This window comes from Chiroxiphia lanceolata, chromosome 19 (assembly GCF_009829145.1).
Source record: "Chiroxiphia lanceolata isolate bChiLan1 chromosome 19, bChiLan1.pri, whole genome shotgun sequence".
Classification (NCBI taxonomy): Eukaryota; Metazoa; Chordata; class Aves; order Passeriformes; family Pipridae; genus Chiroxiphia; species Chiroxiphia lanceolata.
Genome location: NC_045655.1, coordinates 569186 through 588058, shown reverse-complemented (window position 1 = coordinate 588058; position 18873 = coordinate 569186). Strand labels below are relative to the sequence as shown.

The following is an 18873-nucleotide window of genomic DNA, read 5'->3' as shown; positions in this document are numbered from 1 at the left end:
GCTTTTACATCTGGAATAGTAATAGTACAGAAATGCCAAAGAATCTCATCTGGATCAAAGATTAAGTTACCTATAGAGGCAGTAGAAGAAGCAATAAATCCTACATCCAAGTTCTTTAAGTGCCTTGACTAGTCCAGACCCCAATATTAATAGCCCTGTCAGACTATTTATAGGAAATGTATCCACAGGAATGGTAAGATGCAAAACATTTCTAAATATATCAGGTCAAATCAAATGACAATTATGCCATTAGTTAAGTTTGCCAGACAATATTTTGCCGAAGATGGTTTGCCAAAATATATTTTGACAGAAGGAAAAGGAAACATCCGAAGCATCTGCATGCCAGAGTCTATAAAAGACTCTTTGGAGTGCTGTGCCCAGTCTTGACAGAAAATTTCAAGGTAAGTGTATGGCTCCTGTGAACTTCTGGGCTAAACATACCTTTTTATTCCATTTACCTTCCTATAAGAGTTGGATATCCATTTCTATCATGGACTGTCTCTATCACCAGTAATTTTATTGTAGGTTTGAAGGCAGCATGTTTTCCTTCAACGTCTATATTACCTCTGGGTATCTCTGCAACACAAAATGAGTTGTTATGTTTTCAAACAGCAGTGACTGACTTTCACCTCTGCCACTAGAATATCAAAATTTAGCAACTTTTAAGGAACGGGATGAAATCCAAGAGTTTAAAATTTCTGAAAAGGAGAACAGGCACTAGTGACGTTTGTATCTGTGATAATGCAAGATGAATTGTCCATAGTAAGTAAATTTTAGAAAGCCACTCTTTGCTGTCAGACAAGGAATTATTTCAGACACTTTCAGTAGCATTTAAAAAAAACAAAAACAAAACAAAACAGACATTTAGTATGAAGCGTCTGTTATGGAAACATACAAATTTGCTAGAGTTTGCAAAGTTGGGATAATGCTGCTAAATTTCACAACATACTGCACGCCAAACTGCTGTTTTGGATTTTGTTGCTTAGGTAGATGCCTAAGGACTAATTCTGGAGTAGTATAGAAGTGCTTTCAGCCAAGACTGGGAAGTTTAAATACAACTTTTGACTTGTTAATACTTACTTCAATATTTGAAGAGATCAATGTGCGAGATCTCCTCTCTTCCACATAAAGCAGTTCACTCCCTGATACAACATATCTTCTTTCCTACAAGGACCCTGCTGACAGTGCCTACTGTCAAAGTGCAGCGATGTCGACTCCGGATGCGGACATGGCTGCCTTTGGGGAGGCGGCTCCTTACCTCCGAAAATCGGAGAAGGAGAGAATCGAGGCCCAGAACAAGCCTTTTGATGCCAAGACATCCGTCTTTGTGGTACATGCAAAGGAATCCTATGTGAAAGGGAAAATTGAGAGTAAGGATGCAGGCAAGGTCACTGTCAAGACTGAAGGGGGAGAGGTGAGTAAATGCAAGATTTACAAACAGCATTTCATTCCCACTCTGGCTCTGAGCTGACATGCTTGTTCTTTCCTGCCCTCTGACAGACCCTGACCGTGAAGGAAGATCAAATCTTCTCCATGAACCCTCCCAAGTACGACAAAATCGAGGACATGGCCATGATGACCCACCTCCACGAACCCGCTGTGCTGTACAACCTCAAAGAGCGTTACGCAGCCTGGATGATCTACGTAAGTGGCAGCAGCAGCTTCCTTTGGGCAGCTGGAGGAACTGCTCTGCCAGGCCCAGGGGAAGCCAACGTGCTGTGTCCCTTCCTCGCAGACCTACTCGGGTCTCTTCTGCGTCACTGTCAACCCCTACAAGTGGCTGCCCGTGTACAACCCGGAGGTGGTGTTGGCCTACCGGGGCAAGAAGCGCCAGGAGGCCCCTCCACACATCTTCTCCATCTCTGACAACGCCTATCAGTTCATGCTGACTGGTGAGTTACTCAGTTTTCTTTAAAATTACTTGGCTGTGAACACTTTCAGAGGTGAAAAGAAACCTTTTCGCTGCAAAGTAGTTCAATTTAACGGTGCTGTGAGGGTGATGTTCTCTCATCACTGGAAATAGTTTCTTTACTGAAAACTGTCATTTAGATCATGTTTATAACAGTCAATGTTAGAATTTAATGTCCAAGATATTTGGGAGGATATGATTTAGCACTGGATACATTGTCAGACTTTCCTTCAAAGAAATTTGGATATACCTTTGAAGTTCTACTTTTTCTCTGAGATGAAAGAATTGTTCTTTGAATGAACTTAATTGTTCTTCGTAGTCACTAGAGTGGAGTTTCTAAATCACATTGTGTGTAAGGGGAAACAACATTCAACTTTGGAGCCAATGCTTCCTATGGTGGCTTTATGAAAACTTGGGAAGCAGTCTCAGTCAGACTTTGCAGTGAAACCAGCTCGGAAAATTGATATTTCCTCCCTCAGAAACAGTTTCTTCCTTTGCATTCATTAAAATAAATGGAAGCAACACCAAAGAAGGGTAGTGACAACTTTTCTAGCATTGCCTAAATCTCCAGAATTTTAGGAAAGAGTAGATTAGTCATAAAAATATATACCATAAAGATATATATTTTAAATTTTTAAAATAAATCATCTTCCCTCTTCTAACCCCAATTAGTGTATTTAATCCTATAGTATTCAGAGAATTAGAAGATTAACTGGTAGGGAATAGAATGGGAACAGAACAATAATAAATTGACGTTTCATTGGTGTGCGTTATCATAACCATGTTTATGTAAGTCATCTTGCTGACACCTTCAAGAGGAAGAAACTTTGTGTGTGCAAACCCAGACTTTTCCACAAGAGTCAGTCCCTTAATGCTTTAGTCTCTTCAGACATTGTGCAGATGTTTTCAGGTTTCATAGTGCAAACTGCAATCGGAGAATGGATTAAAAAAGCAACCAGACAAAATTCTGGAAGGCAAACTCAGCCCAAGCTACTGCACACACAAACATCAAATTGAGCTCAGAAATTTCAATCTCTAGAGCATAGGAGACTGTTCTGGTAAACGTTACTACATGTTTATGAAGTTTCTGTGATTTTCTTTAGGCAACAATCAACTGGCTACTGACATAAAAACCATTTAGGGGGCTTACTGACCGATGAGGAGTAGTTGTTGCTTGTGTTGTAAAGCTTATGAGAAACACATGATCCTGTTCATCTCAGCTGACTGATAGATCATTTAATCAGCAATTCTACAAAACTGCTCCTTAGCTGAAATCATTTTCATAAAGAAAATGAGCAGGTTAACATGAAGAGAATATCCAGAAAAAGAAGCACATTTGCTACACCTGCCAAGCATATCAGGGCTGACATATCAGCTTCCCAGCTGCAGCTAGGAACATTAAAATGTTAAAAAAGAAGTAGGAGTGAAGATAGGTATGCTTATGAAAGGAATTAGCTGCCTAATGCCAGTGCAACTTCTAAAAGTCACAGGAATATTTTTATCAAGGATATTCATGACAGTTTGTAATCATTTTTCTGCCTCTTCCCCAGATCGGGAGAACCAGTCCATCCTGATCACGTACGTACACCCCCTGCTCAGGTCCCTGAGGGGCTGCCCAGGGCCAGGGCCCCTCCTGCCTGACCACACGCTCTCTGCTTCTCTCCTTGCTCTGACAGTGGAGAATCCGGTGCTGGGAAGACTGTGAACACAAAGCGTGTCATCCAGTACTTTGCAACAATTGCAGCCAGCGGGGACAAGAAGAAGGAGGAGCAGACATCAGGCAAAATGCAGGTGAGTCAGAAAGAACAGACTGGACACTTGGGCTGTCATTACCCTGTCGACTCAACAGAGTCGGTGAATAATTTTCCCCCTGCAGGGAACGCTTGAGGATCAAATCATCAGTGCCAACCCACTGCTGGAGGCCTTTGGAAATGCCAAGACCGTGAGGAACGACAACTCCTCGCGCTTTGTGAGTTGGTGACTTGGACAAAATCTCTCCCTCTCATGGCAGGACAAGTGATGCCTGAGCAGGTCTCCATGTAAAAGAGATGTCAGACGAAACCATCCAGATTCAAATGCTGCTGCTTCTCCTTAACAGGGCAAATTCATCAGAATCCACTTTGGGGCCACAGGCAAACTGGCTTCTGCTGATATTGAAACTTGTAAGAGATTCTCCTGGACTGGTCCAATCCCTTCCCAAATTCCCACCTCCATGTGCATTGCTGTACCTAATTCTTTCTACCTTCCTGGGCAGATCTGCTGGAGAAGTCCAGAGTCACTTTCCAGCTCAAGGCAGAAAGAAGCTACCACATCTTTTATCAGATCATGTCCAACAAGAAGCCAGAGCTAATTGGTAGGAAGGAGCATTATGGTTTTTTGAGGATGAACCCTGAGCAACAGTTCCCTCTGTCACTTGCTTGGCAAAACTAAGCCTGTGCCTTGCCTCTTCCTGCTTTCAGACATGCTCCTCATCACCACCAACCCTTATGATTTCCACTATGTGAGTCAAGGAGAGGTCACTGTTCCCAGCATTGATGACCAGGAGGAGCTGATGGCAACAGATGTGAGTTAACACAGCAAAGAGGTCTCTACTGTGCATATCTCAAGGGTGATATCGCTGACCCCCCAAGGACATGTGTTCGAATTCACGCTTTTTTACTGCAGAGTGCCATTGACATCCTGGGCTTCAGTGCTGATGAGGAAAACAGCCATCTACAAGCTGACAGGGGCTGTCATGCACTACGGGAACCTGAAGTTCAAGCAGAAACAACGAGAGGAGCAGGCAGAGCCTGATGGTACAGAAGGTATCAGCAAATTCAGTGACTGATTTGTTTAAAGCACTTGTCTGTCTCCAGAGATGATATGTTAAGCCTCCAAAGACAGACCTCTGTTGGGCTGAGTCTCCACATACAACACTGAGTAACCCATCTTTGTATATAGTCCATCTCAATGTAGAGGTGTTTTCTCAGCCATGGGAAGTTCCATTATTCTGTCCAGTGATTGTCTTTCTCTCTCTTGAAACCCTTCAACCATTAAGAAACCATGATGTCCAATTGTATTTTTGGTGAAATAACTCCCCTAAGCTTTGCTACCCAGAAATCCACGTGCCACCGCATGCTCACCTCATGCATTACTAGAGGTTTTTGGGATTCTTCTGGGAAATTCCAGGTTCAGGCTACTCCTATCTAAGCCATACCTTTTCTTGCTTTCAAAGACGGCCATCATTAGCTTGCACAATTCACATTTCTTCCCAGGCTTTCTGTATGCGATCAGATAAATGCTCTTCCATTCCTAAAATATGAACACCATCCATGAAATACTTTCTCTTCCTTTCCCCATCTCTAGTGGCTGACAAGGCTGCCTACCTGACGGGCCTTAACTCAGCTGAATTTCTGAAGGCCTTGTGTTATCCCCGAGTCAAGGTTGGGAATGAGTATGTGACCAAAGGTCAAAACGTGACACAGGTAAAATCTGGAGGTTGACAATGCATGGCTTGAGAGAGTACATGAGCATTCTTCTGTGACCCCGGGAGGGAACTCTGGTCCTGTCTCCTCTGCTTTAGGTGAACAATTCAGTGGGTGCCCTGGCAAAGGCTATGTTTGAGAAGATGTTCCTGTGGATGGTTGTTCGCATCAACCAACAGCTGGACACAAAGCAGCCCAGGCAGTACTTCATTGGTGTGCTGGACATTGCTGGCTTTGAGATCTTTGATGTAAGGAACAAGGATTTGACACCCTAGTCAAGCGAGGAGCGAGGAGGGGTCATGAGGACTCAGATACACACTTCTTTTTGAGAGGATTCAAAAGTTTATCCTTCTCATCTGATGTTTTCTAGGAGCCCCTCCCTCTTCTCTGTCACTGTAGCCCCCTCAAAAGGCTTTGCTGACAAACACCAATTCTAACATTGCCTTTCTGGCAAACAGAGGCCCGTGAGCTCGCAAAGGTCTCAGGCTTTGCAAACAGAGAGGGAGCTCGAGGACTAAGGCTCACACAGCTTTGGGCCAAAGGGCTGGATGCTCTTGGAAAACCAAGGAAGGCTGTGCCATGGGCAAGCTCCCAGCATGTTTTCTGAGCACAGAAACCCCCAGATTATTGATGTGAGGGCAGAGAAGTCCTTGGGTGGGACACTGAGGAGGTTTCCACTGTCCAGGAGGTCAGAAACCTGCAACACATACCCAATGGAGCAGCTACCAGCTACACATAACCAGTGGAGGTTACCAAAGGATTTGCTGTGAGTAGCACAGGGAAAAAGAATTGTAGCTTGATTTCAGAGGTAACAATAAAAAAATCCTTTAAGGCCAGGGAGTGGTACAATAGAAGCCCTGCTAAGGAAACACAGCTGGGACAGTAGGGTTGGGGATGGTGTTTCAGCTGGGGAACTTCAACCAGCCTTAGGAGAATGCCAGCAAAGGCCTGTGGTGTTTGGCACGCTTGAGAACCTGTGCACCTTTCCTTGCTTTGGGCAGTTCAACAGCTTTGAGCAGCTGTGCATCAACTTCACCAATGAGAAACTGCAACAGTTCTTCAACCACCACATGTTCGTGCTGGAGCAGGAGGAGTACAAGAAGGAGGGAATTGAGTGGGAATTCATTGACTTTGGGATGGACCTGGCTGCCTGCATTGAGCTCATTGAGAAGGTACCTCTCCCATACACATGTATGATGAATGCTGGAATTATGTGATGTTTCTGAGGCAGGTTCAGCTCAGAGCCAGACATGCAGCATCAGTTAAGCAAAATATTTTGCACTGAAATTTAGTTTAGTCTGGGGAAGAGAAATGGAGAAATGCACCTCTGTGTCATCAGTCCTGCATTTTCTGGTCTTCAAGCTTGGAAAAGTAGCCTGGACTCTCACCAAGAGTGAGAGTGCTGTTTAAAACAAAGCAAAGTCAGTCTCCTTTTCTTTTTCCTTTGAAGGCTCAAATCTGAAGTCCACAGACAAATCTGGGCAATAAGTATCATCTCACTGGACCTCCCACAACCACAGGGCCTCTTGTGGCTCTTTTCCCAATTATGTTTGTGTTTAGCACTGCTCCCTCTAATTCTGCACCAATTCCAATGTGCACTGGACAGACATCCTTACCAGTTCCATGAAGATTGGCTGCAGGGAGGCAAGGGAAGGCAGAAATAGGCTCCCTGCCTGAGAACAACTCCTGACAAAGCCAGGCCCTCATCCAGGCTGGGATGCTAAAGCACCCCAGTAGTACCTTTGATGTTCGTAGCACAGGCTTAGAACATCTGTCACTGTCATAGAATCACAGAGTGGTCTGGATTGGAAGGGAACCTAAAGAACATCTCGTTCCAACCCCCTGCCAGAGACAGGGACACTTTGCCCTAGACCAGGTTGATCAGTGTCCCATCCAATGTGGCCTTGGACATTTCCATTATCATCTTTATTTGTCATTTCCTGTGATACCTTCCAGCCCATGGGCATCTTCTCCATCCTGGAAGAGGAGTGCATGTTCCCCAAGGCAACTGACACCTCTTTCAAGAACAAGCTCTATGACCAGCACCTGGGCAAGTCCAACAACTTCCAGAAGCCCAAACCTGCCAAAGGCAAGGCTGAGGCCCACTTCTCCCTGGTGCACTACGCTGGCACAGTGGACTACAACATCACTGGGTGGTTGGAGAAGAACAAGGACCCCCTGAATGAAACTGTCATTGGGCTGTACCAGAAATCATCTGTCAAGACCTTGGCCTTACTCTTTGCCAGCTATGGTGGAGCAGATGCAGGTCAGTTCAGTGAAAATTGTATTTTCAGTGTGGGAGAAATTTTTCTCAGATTTAAAGCCACAAACACTAAAATTGTAAAGCTACTTTGTGTTTTGTATTTCCTAATTGCAATATCCACATTCTAATACTTTTTTTTTTTTTTTTTATCTTTGATATACAGACAGTGGTGGTGGTGGTGGCAAGAAAGGAGGCAAGAAGAAGGGTTCTTCTTTCCAGACTGTCTCAGCTCTTTTCAGGGTAAGTTTAATATTCATTAAGTCTTTGCAGATGGAAAGCATCTGAATCTGAAAGGTCTGTTTGCATTTTGGACATAACCCTTGTCATCCTTTAAAATTCTTTCTTTTCCATTCTTGTAAATTACAGACTTTTCCTTTGCAATGCCACATCCATCTTTGAAAATTCTAGAAAAATATCCAAACGTCTAAGTTCATCTACTTAGATGGAAGTGAAAAATATATCAGCGAAATTCCTTAAAATCCTCTCCACAGAATTCAGATATATTTCCTTGACCTGTTTTGTTGTATCTATGCAGATTTTCAGTATTGACTTATTGTAAAATTTGAAAGTAATAGAACAAACATCAAAAGTGAAGATAAAATGACCCCAAGATCATAAGGCAATGATTTGATTTCAATGTGGAAAGAGGGTGAAGGTTAAATTACACTAAATAATTGACTTGTGAGGTCAGTTTTGAGTTATGTCTTAAAGGTTTGAGACTGAATTACTACTAAAAGAGTCACTCTGCATGGGCTGCAGAAATATTGCATCCATTTGGAAAGAACTTACTTAGCTGTCAAATCATGCTTAACCAAGAATACATGTGATTTACTTTAAATGCCCAAATATATACCACAAGAATTACCAACTCAAAGGAAAACCGTGAAATAGCAGCCCTGTGTTTGGATGAGGAGGTCAAGGAAAAGTAATACTAACCATTATTCTATAAAAGAATTTCAAAACCAAAAATTTGTTTCTATTTCCAGTTTTCCCTTTGGGACTTCTGGGAGTTGTTTTAGAGAAGACAAGTCTGCAACCTGAAACTCCCAGTTTGATGCATCCTCTGTTAAGATTCCAGTGCTCACACTTAATAATATAAACTTTGTTTGATGATCTCACAGGAGAATTTAAACAAGCTGATGGCCAACCTGAGGAGCACCCACCCTCACTTTGTACGCTGCATCATCCCAAATGAAACAAAAACACCTGGTAAGGACACCCAAGAGGAGGAAAACTTAAGCAGCAGAGAGGAGGAAAACTTAAGCAGCAGAAGCTCCTTTCCTGAGTGTCAAAGAGCGGAGTAGTCACTAATGCTGGTCTTTGTCAGGTGCCATGGAGCATGAGCTGGTGCTGCACCAGCTGCGCTGTAACGGCGTGTTGGAAGGGATCAGGATCTGCAGGAAAGGGTTCCCCAGCAGAGTCCTCTATGCTGACTTCAAACAGAGGTAAGAGCACTGCACCTTTCTGCCCATTCAGACCAAGCTGAAGAGCCTGAGTATTGTGATATACTTTAAACTTCATACTTTAAATTGGTAGTGAACAGTAATATAGAAATGTTTTGCCATCAGTTCATGATGGCAGGGCATTGCTGAGATCAGGATTCTCTTGTACTTAGAATTAGTATTATATATCAAAAACAATCCCCATATCCTGAATTGAACTGTCTCCAGGCATAAGATTTGTTCAATGGGACAGTCTTAGAAGGCTGGGGGTTCAATCACAGCAGTGGTTTTGACAATTTCTTCATGTTTTCCTCTGCAGATACAGAGTACTCAATGCCAGTGCTATCCCAGAGGGACAGTTCATGGACAACAAGAAGGCTTCTGAGAAGCTCCTTGGGTCCATTGATGTGGACCACACCCAGTACAAATTTGGTCACACCAAGGTAAAAACAAGACCTGTGTTAAAAGTTTGTCAAAAGCAGTGAGGGTGGGCTGCTCTGCCAGGGAGATGGGGCACAGCACAATGACATACCAGAGCTGGCAGGGGGAGGCCTCAATCAGGAAGTGCCCAGTACCACTGTACTCGACCAAGGCAAATGAGGATGACCTGGGAGTGGTAGTCAGATGCAACCAGGAGTCCAGGTCATCAGGCAGGTTTGTTACAATAAGGAAGGTCTGAGGTGAAGCCCATAAAGCCTTGGTTTTTCACGATTTGGCAGGGTCAGGTATAAGTAGGCTAACAAGGCAAGGCCCTATTCTTTAATTCATGGACCTATACACACCAATGACATATGTTTAACATCAAGCCAGGAAGTAAGTGAGCAGGTCACGGTAGAGCTCACTGGGGTCCATGATCAGGTGTGTGGGTGGCTGAGGCTGTGGCTGAACTGGAAACAGTACTCATGACACACAGCTCAGACAGGGACTGAATGCTTAAATCTGAGACTATGGGAAGCTCTAAGCCCTTGGACAGAGAGCATGGGAGAAGGCCCAAGGTGATGCTGGTCATGGCCATTAAAGTCTGTTAGGATACTGAAAGACGCTGTGTGTTTAGCCTGTACTACCTCACAATGACATGCTGCACCATTTCTCTCTCAAGGTGTTCTTCAAAGCTGGGCTGCTGGGACTCCTGGAGGAGATGAGAGATGACAAGTTGGCAGAAATCATCACTCGCACACAGGCCAGGTGCAGGGGCTTCCTGATGAGAGTGGAGTATAAGAAAATGGTAGAAAGGAGGTAGACTTTTCTAAAATTTATTTAATTCTCATGGTATTTGGCTAATGAAGTTTAAATTAATCAAAGCAGAGCTGTGCAATAATCACATGAATTTCATTTCAGAGAGTCCATCTTCTGCATCCAGTACAACGTTCGTTCATTCATGAACGTCAAACACTGGCCCTGGATGAAGCTGTTCTTCAAGATCAAGCCCTTGCTGAAGAGTGCAGAGTCTGAGAAGGAGATGGCCAACATGAAGGAGGAGTTTGAGAAAACCAAGGAAGAGCTTGCAAAGTCTGAGGCAAAGCGGAAGGAACTGGAGGAGAAAATGGTAGCACTGGTGCAGGAGAAAAATGACCTGCAGCTCCAAGTGCAGGCTGTGAGTATCACTGTTTGTTTCTCCCTGGAAAAAGAATGATAAACTGTCAGAAGGCGTCTTATCCTACGCAGTAACTCGCAGGAACTGATGGGTAGTAGAAAACAGTCTAAATCACACCTTCTAAGGCACTGTAATGCTGAGGAAACAGGCACTGGCATGGCAGGGTGGGACCTATGGCAGCCCCACACGACACTCATCATTCCTGCTGTCTGAGGAAGAGCCATGAAACAGCAGCCAACATGTGCTGCCACATCTGAGAGCTCTGAACTGGAAGGGAAACATCTCAGCTTTCAAAGAAGTGCTTCTGTCTAATGCAGTAAAGGCAAACCAGGGAAGCACACACTTTTCCCATCTACAGCTACACTAGAAGGCCTTGATTACTTTCAGAAACACAGATACTTCCTATTCAAACTCAATTAGGAAAAGGCAGTTTCTTAACACCAAATAAAGTGATCAACTAGTTGAGGAAATGCTTGATGTGGTCTTTAAAGAAGCCACAGAGGTAGATGAGGGCAAGAACTTTATTGGTCTTGCAGGAATTTTAATGCCTGTAGGAAAGTGATAAGTACCTCTCTCAACTAATTTATTGTCAGAAATGTAAAAGCCATTACATCCCAAATATTTAAGACTTTTGTTGAGACAATTAAAAAGAAAAAGCTGCTAGGTGCATTTTCCATCAGAAAAAAAAACCCAAACACTAAGCCCTTGCTCCTGACGAATTAGTGATGGAAGTAACCACTGTTCGGTTGTGCTTTTGTGTTTGTGCTATGAAGCATTGTCATGGACACTCAACCAGCGAGGCATATTTAGGAGACACAGAATTATAGAATAAATATTGATTCCAAATGATGAGGTTTACAGTAATTAAACACCAGTCAAGATTTTCCAGTTGCTGGGCTTGAAAGTCAGGTTCAGCTCCCATTTTAACACAAGCCTACCCAGTGATACAAAAGACAGAGCACAGAAAGTTCAAATACTACAACCGACAAAATTCTGTCTCCCCTCCAGGAAGCAGATAGCCTGGCTGATGCTGAGGAAAGGTGTGACCAGCTCATCAAAACCAAAATCCAGCTGGAAGCCAAAATTAAGGAAGTGACTGAAAGGGCTGAGGATGAGGAGGAAATCAATGCTGAGCTGACAGCCAAGAAGAGAAAACTGGAGGATGAATGTTCAGAGCTGAAGAAAGATATTGATGACCTTGAGCTAACACTGGCCAAGGTGGAGAAGGAAAAGCATGCAACAGAAAACAAGGTACGCACACGGGGAGTTACATTAAAGGGTCAAAAAATCATTGTTTCTAGGAGCAAAGGAGCAACCTAAGGATGTGTTGGCTTTCAAGCACATGAGTTGGGCCTGACCTAAGCAGTGAAAAGAAAAGCACGACTTGTGGCTAAGCACAGCAGAGGGAGAATTCCCTGAATCACCAAGCAAGTTTTCAACTGATTTTGATAAGTGCTCATATTTGTAGGTGAAAAACCTCACAGAGGAGATGGCAGCCCTGGACGAGACCATCGCCAAGCTGACAAAAGAGAAGAAAGCCCTCCAAGAGGCCCATCAGCAGACCCCTGGATGACCTGCAGGTAGAAGAGGACAAAGTCAATACACTGACCAAAGCCAAGACCAAGCTGGAGCAGCAAGTGGACGATGTAAGCCCACGGACACACAGCAGGAACAGACAGGTATGGAGTTTGAGCTGGCTGGTGGAGCACTGATGGCCTTGTTCTGTGTAGCTGGAAGGGTCCCTGGAGCAAGAGAAGAAACTGCGCATGGACCTGGAGAGAGCCAAGAGGAAACTGGAAGGAGACCTGAAGCTGGCCCAGGACAGCATCATGGATCTGGAGAATGATAAGCAGCAGCTGGATGAGAAACTGAAGAAGTAAGTGTGGCCCTGGGGCACCTCAGTGCTGGGCTGCAGCTCTTGTCTTTTTCCTTTGAGCTGTAACCCACTTTGCTTTGCCCAAAGGAAAGACTTTGAAATCAGCCAGATCCAGAGCAAAACCGAGGATGAACAAGCCCTGGGCATGCAACTACAGAAGAAGATCAAGGAGCTGCAGGCAAGTGTCTGCTCCTTCCCCTGCCTGCCCCAGGCTCGGCTCAGGGAGGAGGAGGGCACGGGTGTGAAGGGTCCCTCGTGTTCTCCAGGCCCGTATTGAGGAACTGGAGGAGGAAATCGAGGCCGAGCGAACCTCTCGCGCTAAAGCAGAGAAGCATCGGGCTGACCTGTCCAGGGAGCTGGAGGAGATCAGCGAGCGCCTGGAAGAAGCAGGAGGGGCGACGGCAGCTCAGGTGGAGATGAACAAGAAGCGGGAGGCAGAATTCCAGAAGATGCGCCGGGACCTCGAAGAGGCCACGCTGCAGCACGAAGCCACGGCTGCCGCCCTGCGCAAGAAGCACGCGGACAGCACAGCTGAGCTGGGGGAGCAGATCGACAACCTGCAGCGCGTCAAGCAGAAGCTGGAGAGGAGAAGAGTGAGCTCAAGATGGAGATTGATGACTTGGCCAGTAACATGGAGTCTGTCTCCAAAGCCAAGGTATGGAATTGCAGTAGAACATGCTCGCAGGGCCAAGGTGTGGCACAAAGGCTGCATCTACCAGTCACATTCCCATAGACAATATCCCTGCTGTGAGAATGAGGCAGAGTGCAGGGCGTTCATCTCCTTCCCTTCCCTTTTTTTTGCTCCCTAGGCAAACCTGGAGAAGATGTGTCGCACACTGGAAGATCAGCTGAGTGAGTTAAAAACGAAGGAGGAGCAGAATCAGCGCATGATCAATGACCTCAATACTCAAAGAGCTCGTCTGCAGACAGAGTCAGGTGAGACATCCTCATTCCTGAAGTGCAGTGGGAGGACCTGCACACCATGAGCACACCTTTGGGTGCAACGTGACAACTGGTATAACTTCTCAGGCCACTCCTGGTTACATGGCTTTACAGGCAGAGAAAGGGTCATAGGACTAATAGTCTGGTTCCCTTTTTTCCCTTTACCCTTCCCAGGTGAATATTCCCGCCAGGTGGAGGAAAAAGATGCTCTGATTTCTCAACTGTCTAGGGGCAAGCAAGGATTTACCCAACAGATTGAGGAACTCAAGAGGCATCTAGAGGAAGAAATCAAGGTATGGAAGCACCCCAGTGTCCACAGCCTGGATCACCCCTGGATACAGGATCTGGAGAATCCTGTAGTCTGACCCAAGACAGGTTCCATGTCTTTCCCCAAACACCTGTAGGACTGGAGGAAACACCAATAGTACACAAACTTCTACTCATGAGCTGGAGAGAGAGAGAAGGATGTGTGATGCTTTAGATGCTGGAAGAAATCCTCCACAAGGCTTTCTTGCCATTCTGATGATCATCTCTAAGACAGGATTCAGCCACACATGTCAAAACATTTACACAAACAGCTGATTACTGTCCCCAGAGCACCTGTCACTAACATGTCCTGATCCTCCAGACACATCAGTAAGGGCTCCATCAGATGCCAGACACATCAGTAAGGGCTCCGTCAGATGCCAGCTCTCTATTTGCCTAATTAGAGGTTCATTCTAGTTCCACTGCCAATTTCGGTGTCAAGAGGCATCTCAAGAAGGTGTTGGAGTTACCCCACGCCCATGTCCCCACAGGCCAAGAACGCCCTGGCCCACGCCCTGCAGTCCGCTCGCCACGACTGTGACTTGCTCCGGGAACAATATGAGGAGGAGCAGGAAGCCAAGGGGGAGCTGCAGCGCGCCCTGTCCAAGGCCAACAGCGAAGTGGCCCAGTGGAGAACCAAATACGAGACGGACGCGATTCAGCGCACGGAGGAGCTCGAGGAGGCCAAGTACGTGGGGAGTGGATGAGAAATGACTGCAGAAGACTGAGAGCGGTCAAGGGAAATGGGAGTCTCTGAGTGGGCTGAGACAGGGCTGAAATAAAGGCAGGGATATACTGTCTTTGTGTGCAAAGCAGAGAGAGGGGAGGAGGAAAAAAGTGTATATTGGAAGGGAAAGCATAGGCTTTTGGGCTAGAAGTGCAAAGACAGGCCTAATGCACACAGAAAGGACAGATCCTTTAGGATCTGCGAAAAGTGCTCAGCTCAAAACCCCCAAAGTGGCCAACTGCCCTCTCATGGCAGTGCAGAACTGACTCCCTTCTAAGCTCTAAGCTGCCACTGTGCTTATGTCCTCCCAGGAAGAAGCTGGCCACAGCGCCTGCAGGATGCAGAGGAACACGTCGAAGCTGTCAATGCCAAATGTGCCTCCCTGGAAAAGACAAGCAGAGGCTGCAGAATGAAGTGGAGGACCTGATGATTGATGTGGAGCGATCCAATGCTGCCTGCGCTGCTCTGGACAAGAAGCAGAAGAACTTTGATAAGGTCTTCTGGGCTCCAGCCCTGGGACTCCTGGGCAGAGCCTCCCCCGGGATGGCCACATCCCTACTCACACCCCGTTTCTCTTCAGATCCTGGCAGAATGGAAGCAGAAGTATGAGGAAACGCAGGCTGAGCTGGAGGCCTCCCAGAAGGAGTCTCGCTCCCTCAGCACGGAGCTGTTTAAGATGAAGAATGCCTATGAGGAGTCCTTGGACCACCTGGAAACAATGAAGCGGGAGAACAAGAACTTGCAGCGTAAGTCCCTGGCCCTCTGCTCCGGGATGGCTTTCTCACCAGCTGAGCATTGCTGCGGGGTCTGTGCCTTGCAGCTCTGCAAAGATGCCTGTCACCCTGGTGGGACAGGGCCCTTCCCATTCTGCTCTGGGCCTGAGCAAGCCATTGGTCTTTGTTCCCACAGAGGAGATTTCCGACCTCACGGAGACAGATTGCGGAGGGAGGAAAGGCAATTCATGAGCTGGAGAAAGTCAAGAAGCAAGTTGAGCAGGAGAAATCTGAACTGCAAGCCTCCCTGGAGGAAGCTGAGGTACGTACACTACTAAAAATTATTGTAAATGTTTGGAGATGTGGCAGAAAAGGAAGCCTAGGTTTCATTAAGACTCCCATTAAAGATTGCTTAGAAAGTAAGTGGTTGTCTAAGTCACTGTTCCTGCTGCATATCCAGGCCTCTCTGGAACATGAAGAGGGGAAGATCCTGCGCTTGCAGCTGGAGCTCAACCAGGTGAAGTCTGAGATTGACAGGAAGATAGCAGAGAAAGATGAGGAGATCGACCAGCTGAAGAGGAACCACCTCCGAGTCGTAGACTCCATGCAAAGCACCCTGGATGCTGAGATCAGGAGCAGGAATGAAGCCCTGAGGCTAAAGAAGAAGATGGAGGGAGACCTGAATGAAATGGAGATCCAGCTCAGCCATGCCAACCGCCAGGCTGCAGAGGCACAAAAGAACCTGCGAAACACACAGGCTGTGCTCAAGGTCTGTTCAGCAAAACTACAGATAGAGAGAGCCCTGATATTTTTGGCACTCAAGCACACACTGATGCCTTGTAATTCCTCCTGTCTCTCTTCCAGGACACCCAGCTACACTTGGACGATGCTCTCAGGACCCAGGATGACCTGAAGGAGCAGGTGGCCATGGTGGAGCGCAGAGCAAACCTGCTGCAGGCTGAAGTTGAGGAGCTACGGGCAGCCCTGGAGCAGACGGAGCGGTCAAGGAAACTGGCTGAGCAGGAGCTCCTGGATGCCACTGAACGTGCACAGCTCCTCCATACGCAGGTCAGGCATTGCTGGAAATTAATCCCATCCACAAGGGATAAAAAAGAGGGAGATTGTCCCGCTCCTTGTAAGTGATTACTGTGTAAATACTTGATGAAATGTGCTGTCCCTCCAGCCAGCCTCCAATGCCCGGTTTAATGCAAGTCTCTTGCATTAAAATTTTCCTAAACTCTACTTGCACTTTCAGGCCTTGGTGTGCAGGCATTTGGACTGACAGCACCATTCCTGTCTTTCCTGTGCACAGAACACCAGCTTGATCAACACCAAGAAGAAGCTGGAGACAGACATTTCTCAGATACAGAGCGAAATGGAGGATACGATCCAGGAGGCCCGCAATGCTGAAGAGAAGGCCAAGAAGGCCATCACAGATGTGAGTCGGGGCTCCTTTCATCGCTGATGGGGGATGTATTCTCCCCAAAATGTCTCCAGCCCCACAAGGGCTTTGACCTTTTGCTCTGCTCAGGCGGCCATGATGGCAGAAGAACTGAAGAAGGAGCAGGACACCAGTGCCCACCTGGAGAGGATGAAGAAGAACCTGGACCAGACAGTGAAGGACCTGCAGCACCGTCTGGAAGAGGCCGAGCAGTTGGCCTTGAAGGGTGGAAAGAAACAACTGCAGAAGCTGGAGGCCAGGGTGAGTAGGGCTGTGTTGGTGCATGAGTGACCCCGTCCCTTGGAGAGACACCCCCAGGAAAGCTGCAGGGATGGGCTTCTCATTGCAGGTGCGGGAGCTGGAAGGGGAGGTTGATGCTGAGCAGAAGCGCAGCGCTGAAGCCGTGAAGGGTGTGCGCAAGTACGAGAGGAGGGTGAAGGAACTCACCTACCAGGTAAGGCTGGAGGCCTCCTTGGGCTTAAACAGAGTTTTCTCACAGCAAGTCTCATTTTGCACACACCATCCCCAAGGGGATTTCTTAACCCTGTGTGATGCAGAACCAAGAATTCATTCTCCTTCCTCCTTACCATCTCCTCTAGTCTGAGGAAGACAGGAAGAATGTTCTCAGGCTGCAGGATCTGGTGGACAAGCTGCAAATGAAGGTGAAATCCTACAAGAGACAGGCTGAGGAAGCTGTAAGTATTGCTGGAGGAATGGGCAAGGGTCACCTTCCATTGGGGCAGCACAGGCATTGAATGAGGCTGAACACCAGGAAAGGGGCTTGAAAGAAACTCCCAAGGCACAACAGCCTTGGCCTCGCTGTTTTGCTGTCGTGTCATGAGACCTTGGTGAGCTCTGGGCACTTTGCAGTCAGGGATCAACTGAGGCAAGTTCTACAGCCTGTTTCATATGGGAGGTCAGAGCAAACAAACCCAGGGGCCACATCCACTCACTGAGAAGTTCCTGAATCTCTGCTAATAGTCAGCAGCAGAACGCTTCAGGATCTTTCTCAACTTGATAAGTGACACTGATAATGAGGCAGCAAGTAGTGGGAGAACAAGAGCGTAAGTGGCAAATCCAAGTGACAAAGCTGTTCCTCCCGTATGACACAGTCCTGGTGATGCTTTTCCCAGAGGGGTCCTGGGAAGGGGAGGATGAGGAGGGTGGGGTGAGCTGACATGTGAGCAGTGGTGGAAGGGGGACAGAGGTTTGTGCCTCCCCTCAGGGAAGAGCTGCAGCCCCACAAGGCCGAGGTGCAGGAGGAGTGAAATCCCTGCCCTGGGCTCCTCACCACCAACTCCCTCTCCCCACACAGGAGGAGCTCTCCAATGTCAACCTCTCCAAGTTCCGCAAGATCCAGCACGAGCTGGAGGAAGCCGAGGAACGGGCTGACATTGCAGAGTCACAGGTCAACAAGCTCCGAGTGAAGAGCCGGGACATGCATGGGAAGAAAATAGAAGAGGAAGAGTGAGGATGTCACAAAGCAGCAAAGTGACCTGAGTGCTGCACAAAATGTGAACTCTCTGTCACTTTCTTCCATATTTGATATTTGCAACCCCCTCAATATGTTGGAACATGTAGGAATAAAGAGTAGATTCATTTGGATGCATATCATGGGCAATAGTCTTCATCTGTTTCTGGTTTTAGAGGTTTGATCTGTATCACCATTAGTCTTTGTACAGAGTGTTGCCTTATTCTCATCTGGTTTCTAACTGCTTATCCCTTCTATAACACTTTAGCCAGTGATTAAAAGAAAGCTTCTCACTCACACAAATAATCCTGAAAGACACAAAATGAGAGTAGTTATTTGTGCTGGGGCATATGTTGTTCCAGCAATAAGTAAATCAGAGCAGCATTGAACAGGAAGGAACACGTTTCCAATGAAATTACACTATTCCAGGCACTAAGGACAATGACTGATAGGTTAGAATTACAGAAGGCTTCCATAACACCCAGCAAACAGTGCCGTTACATAGCACATAAAATTCAATAAAGTTAAAAACACAGATAGAGAAACACAATAAAGTGTCACTTGTGAAGAGGTGGACTCTGAGTTGACAATTGCCCATCAGGAGGAAGGTCTGCCTCATGTGCTGCATAACTGTGTGAAAATAACAGCTCATTTTTCAGCAGTGGTAAAAAAAAAAAAGAAAAAGAAAAAGCAACAAGGTCAAGGAAGACCAATTGCACACACCC

At 46.4% G+C, this 18873-nt stretch overlaps 1 protein-coding gene across 1 annotated transcript; it reads left to right on the top strand.

The window, feature by feature from the left end:
- The first annotated feature begins 311 nt into the window (after positions 1 to 311).
- LOC116796360 (myosin heavy chain, skeletal muscle, adult-like) lies at positions 312 to 18291 on the top strand. The gene is given in 45 exon segments (XM_032706926.1): positions 312 to 401; positions 1172 to 1414; positions 1501 to 1644; positions 1736 to 1892; positions 3460 to 3487; positions 3586 to 3700; positions 3786 to 3878; positions 4008 to 4071; positions 4164 to 4262; positions 4369 to 4472; positions 4574 to 4609; positions 4611 to 4713; positions 5255 to 5373; positions 5472 to 5621; positions 6375 to 6545; positions 7330 to 7639; positions 7800 to 7876; positions 8758 to 8845; positions 8964 to 9081; positions 9398 to 9521; positions 10178 to 10314; positions 10417 to 10672; positions 11681 to 11923; positions 12141 to 12236; positions 12238 to 12318; positions 12403 to 12548; positions 12636 to 12726; positions 12815 to 13130; positions 13133 to 13203; positions 13358 to 13484; positions 13665 to 13783; positions 14288 to 14484; positions 14835 to 14847; positions 14849 to 14912; positions 14915 to 15018; positions 15104 to 15269; positions 15433 to 15455; positions 15457 to 15558; positions 15697 to 16005; positions 16101 to 16304; positions 16549 to 16674; positions 16768 to 16938; positions 17027 to 17131; positions 17277 to 17372; positions 17993 to 18291. Coding segments are annotated over 44 exon segments (5826 nt in total). The 5' UTR covers positions 312 to 401; positions 1172 to 1207; the 3' UTR covers positions 18149 to 18291.
- Positions 18292 to 18873: the final 582 nt, after the last annotated feature.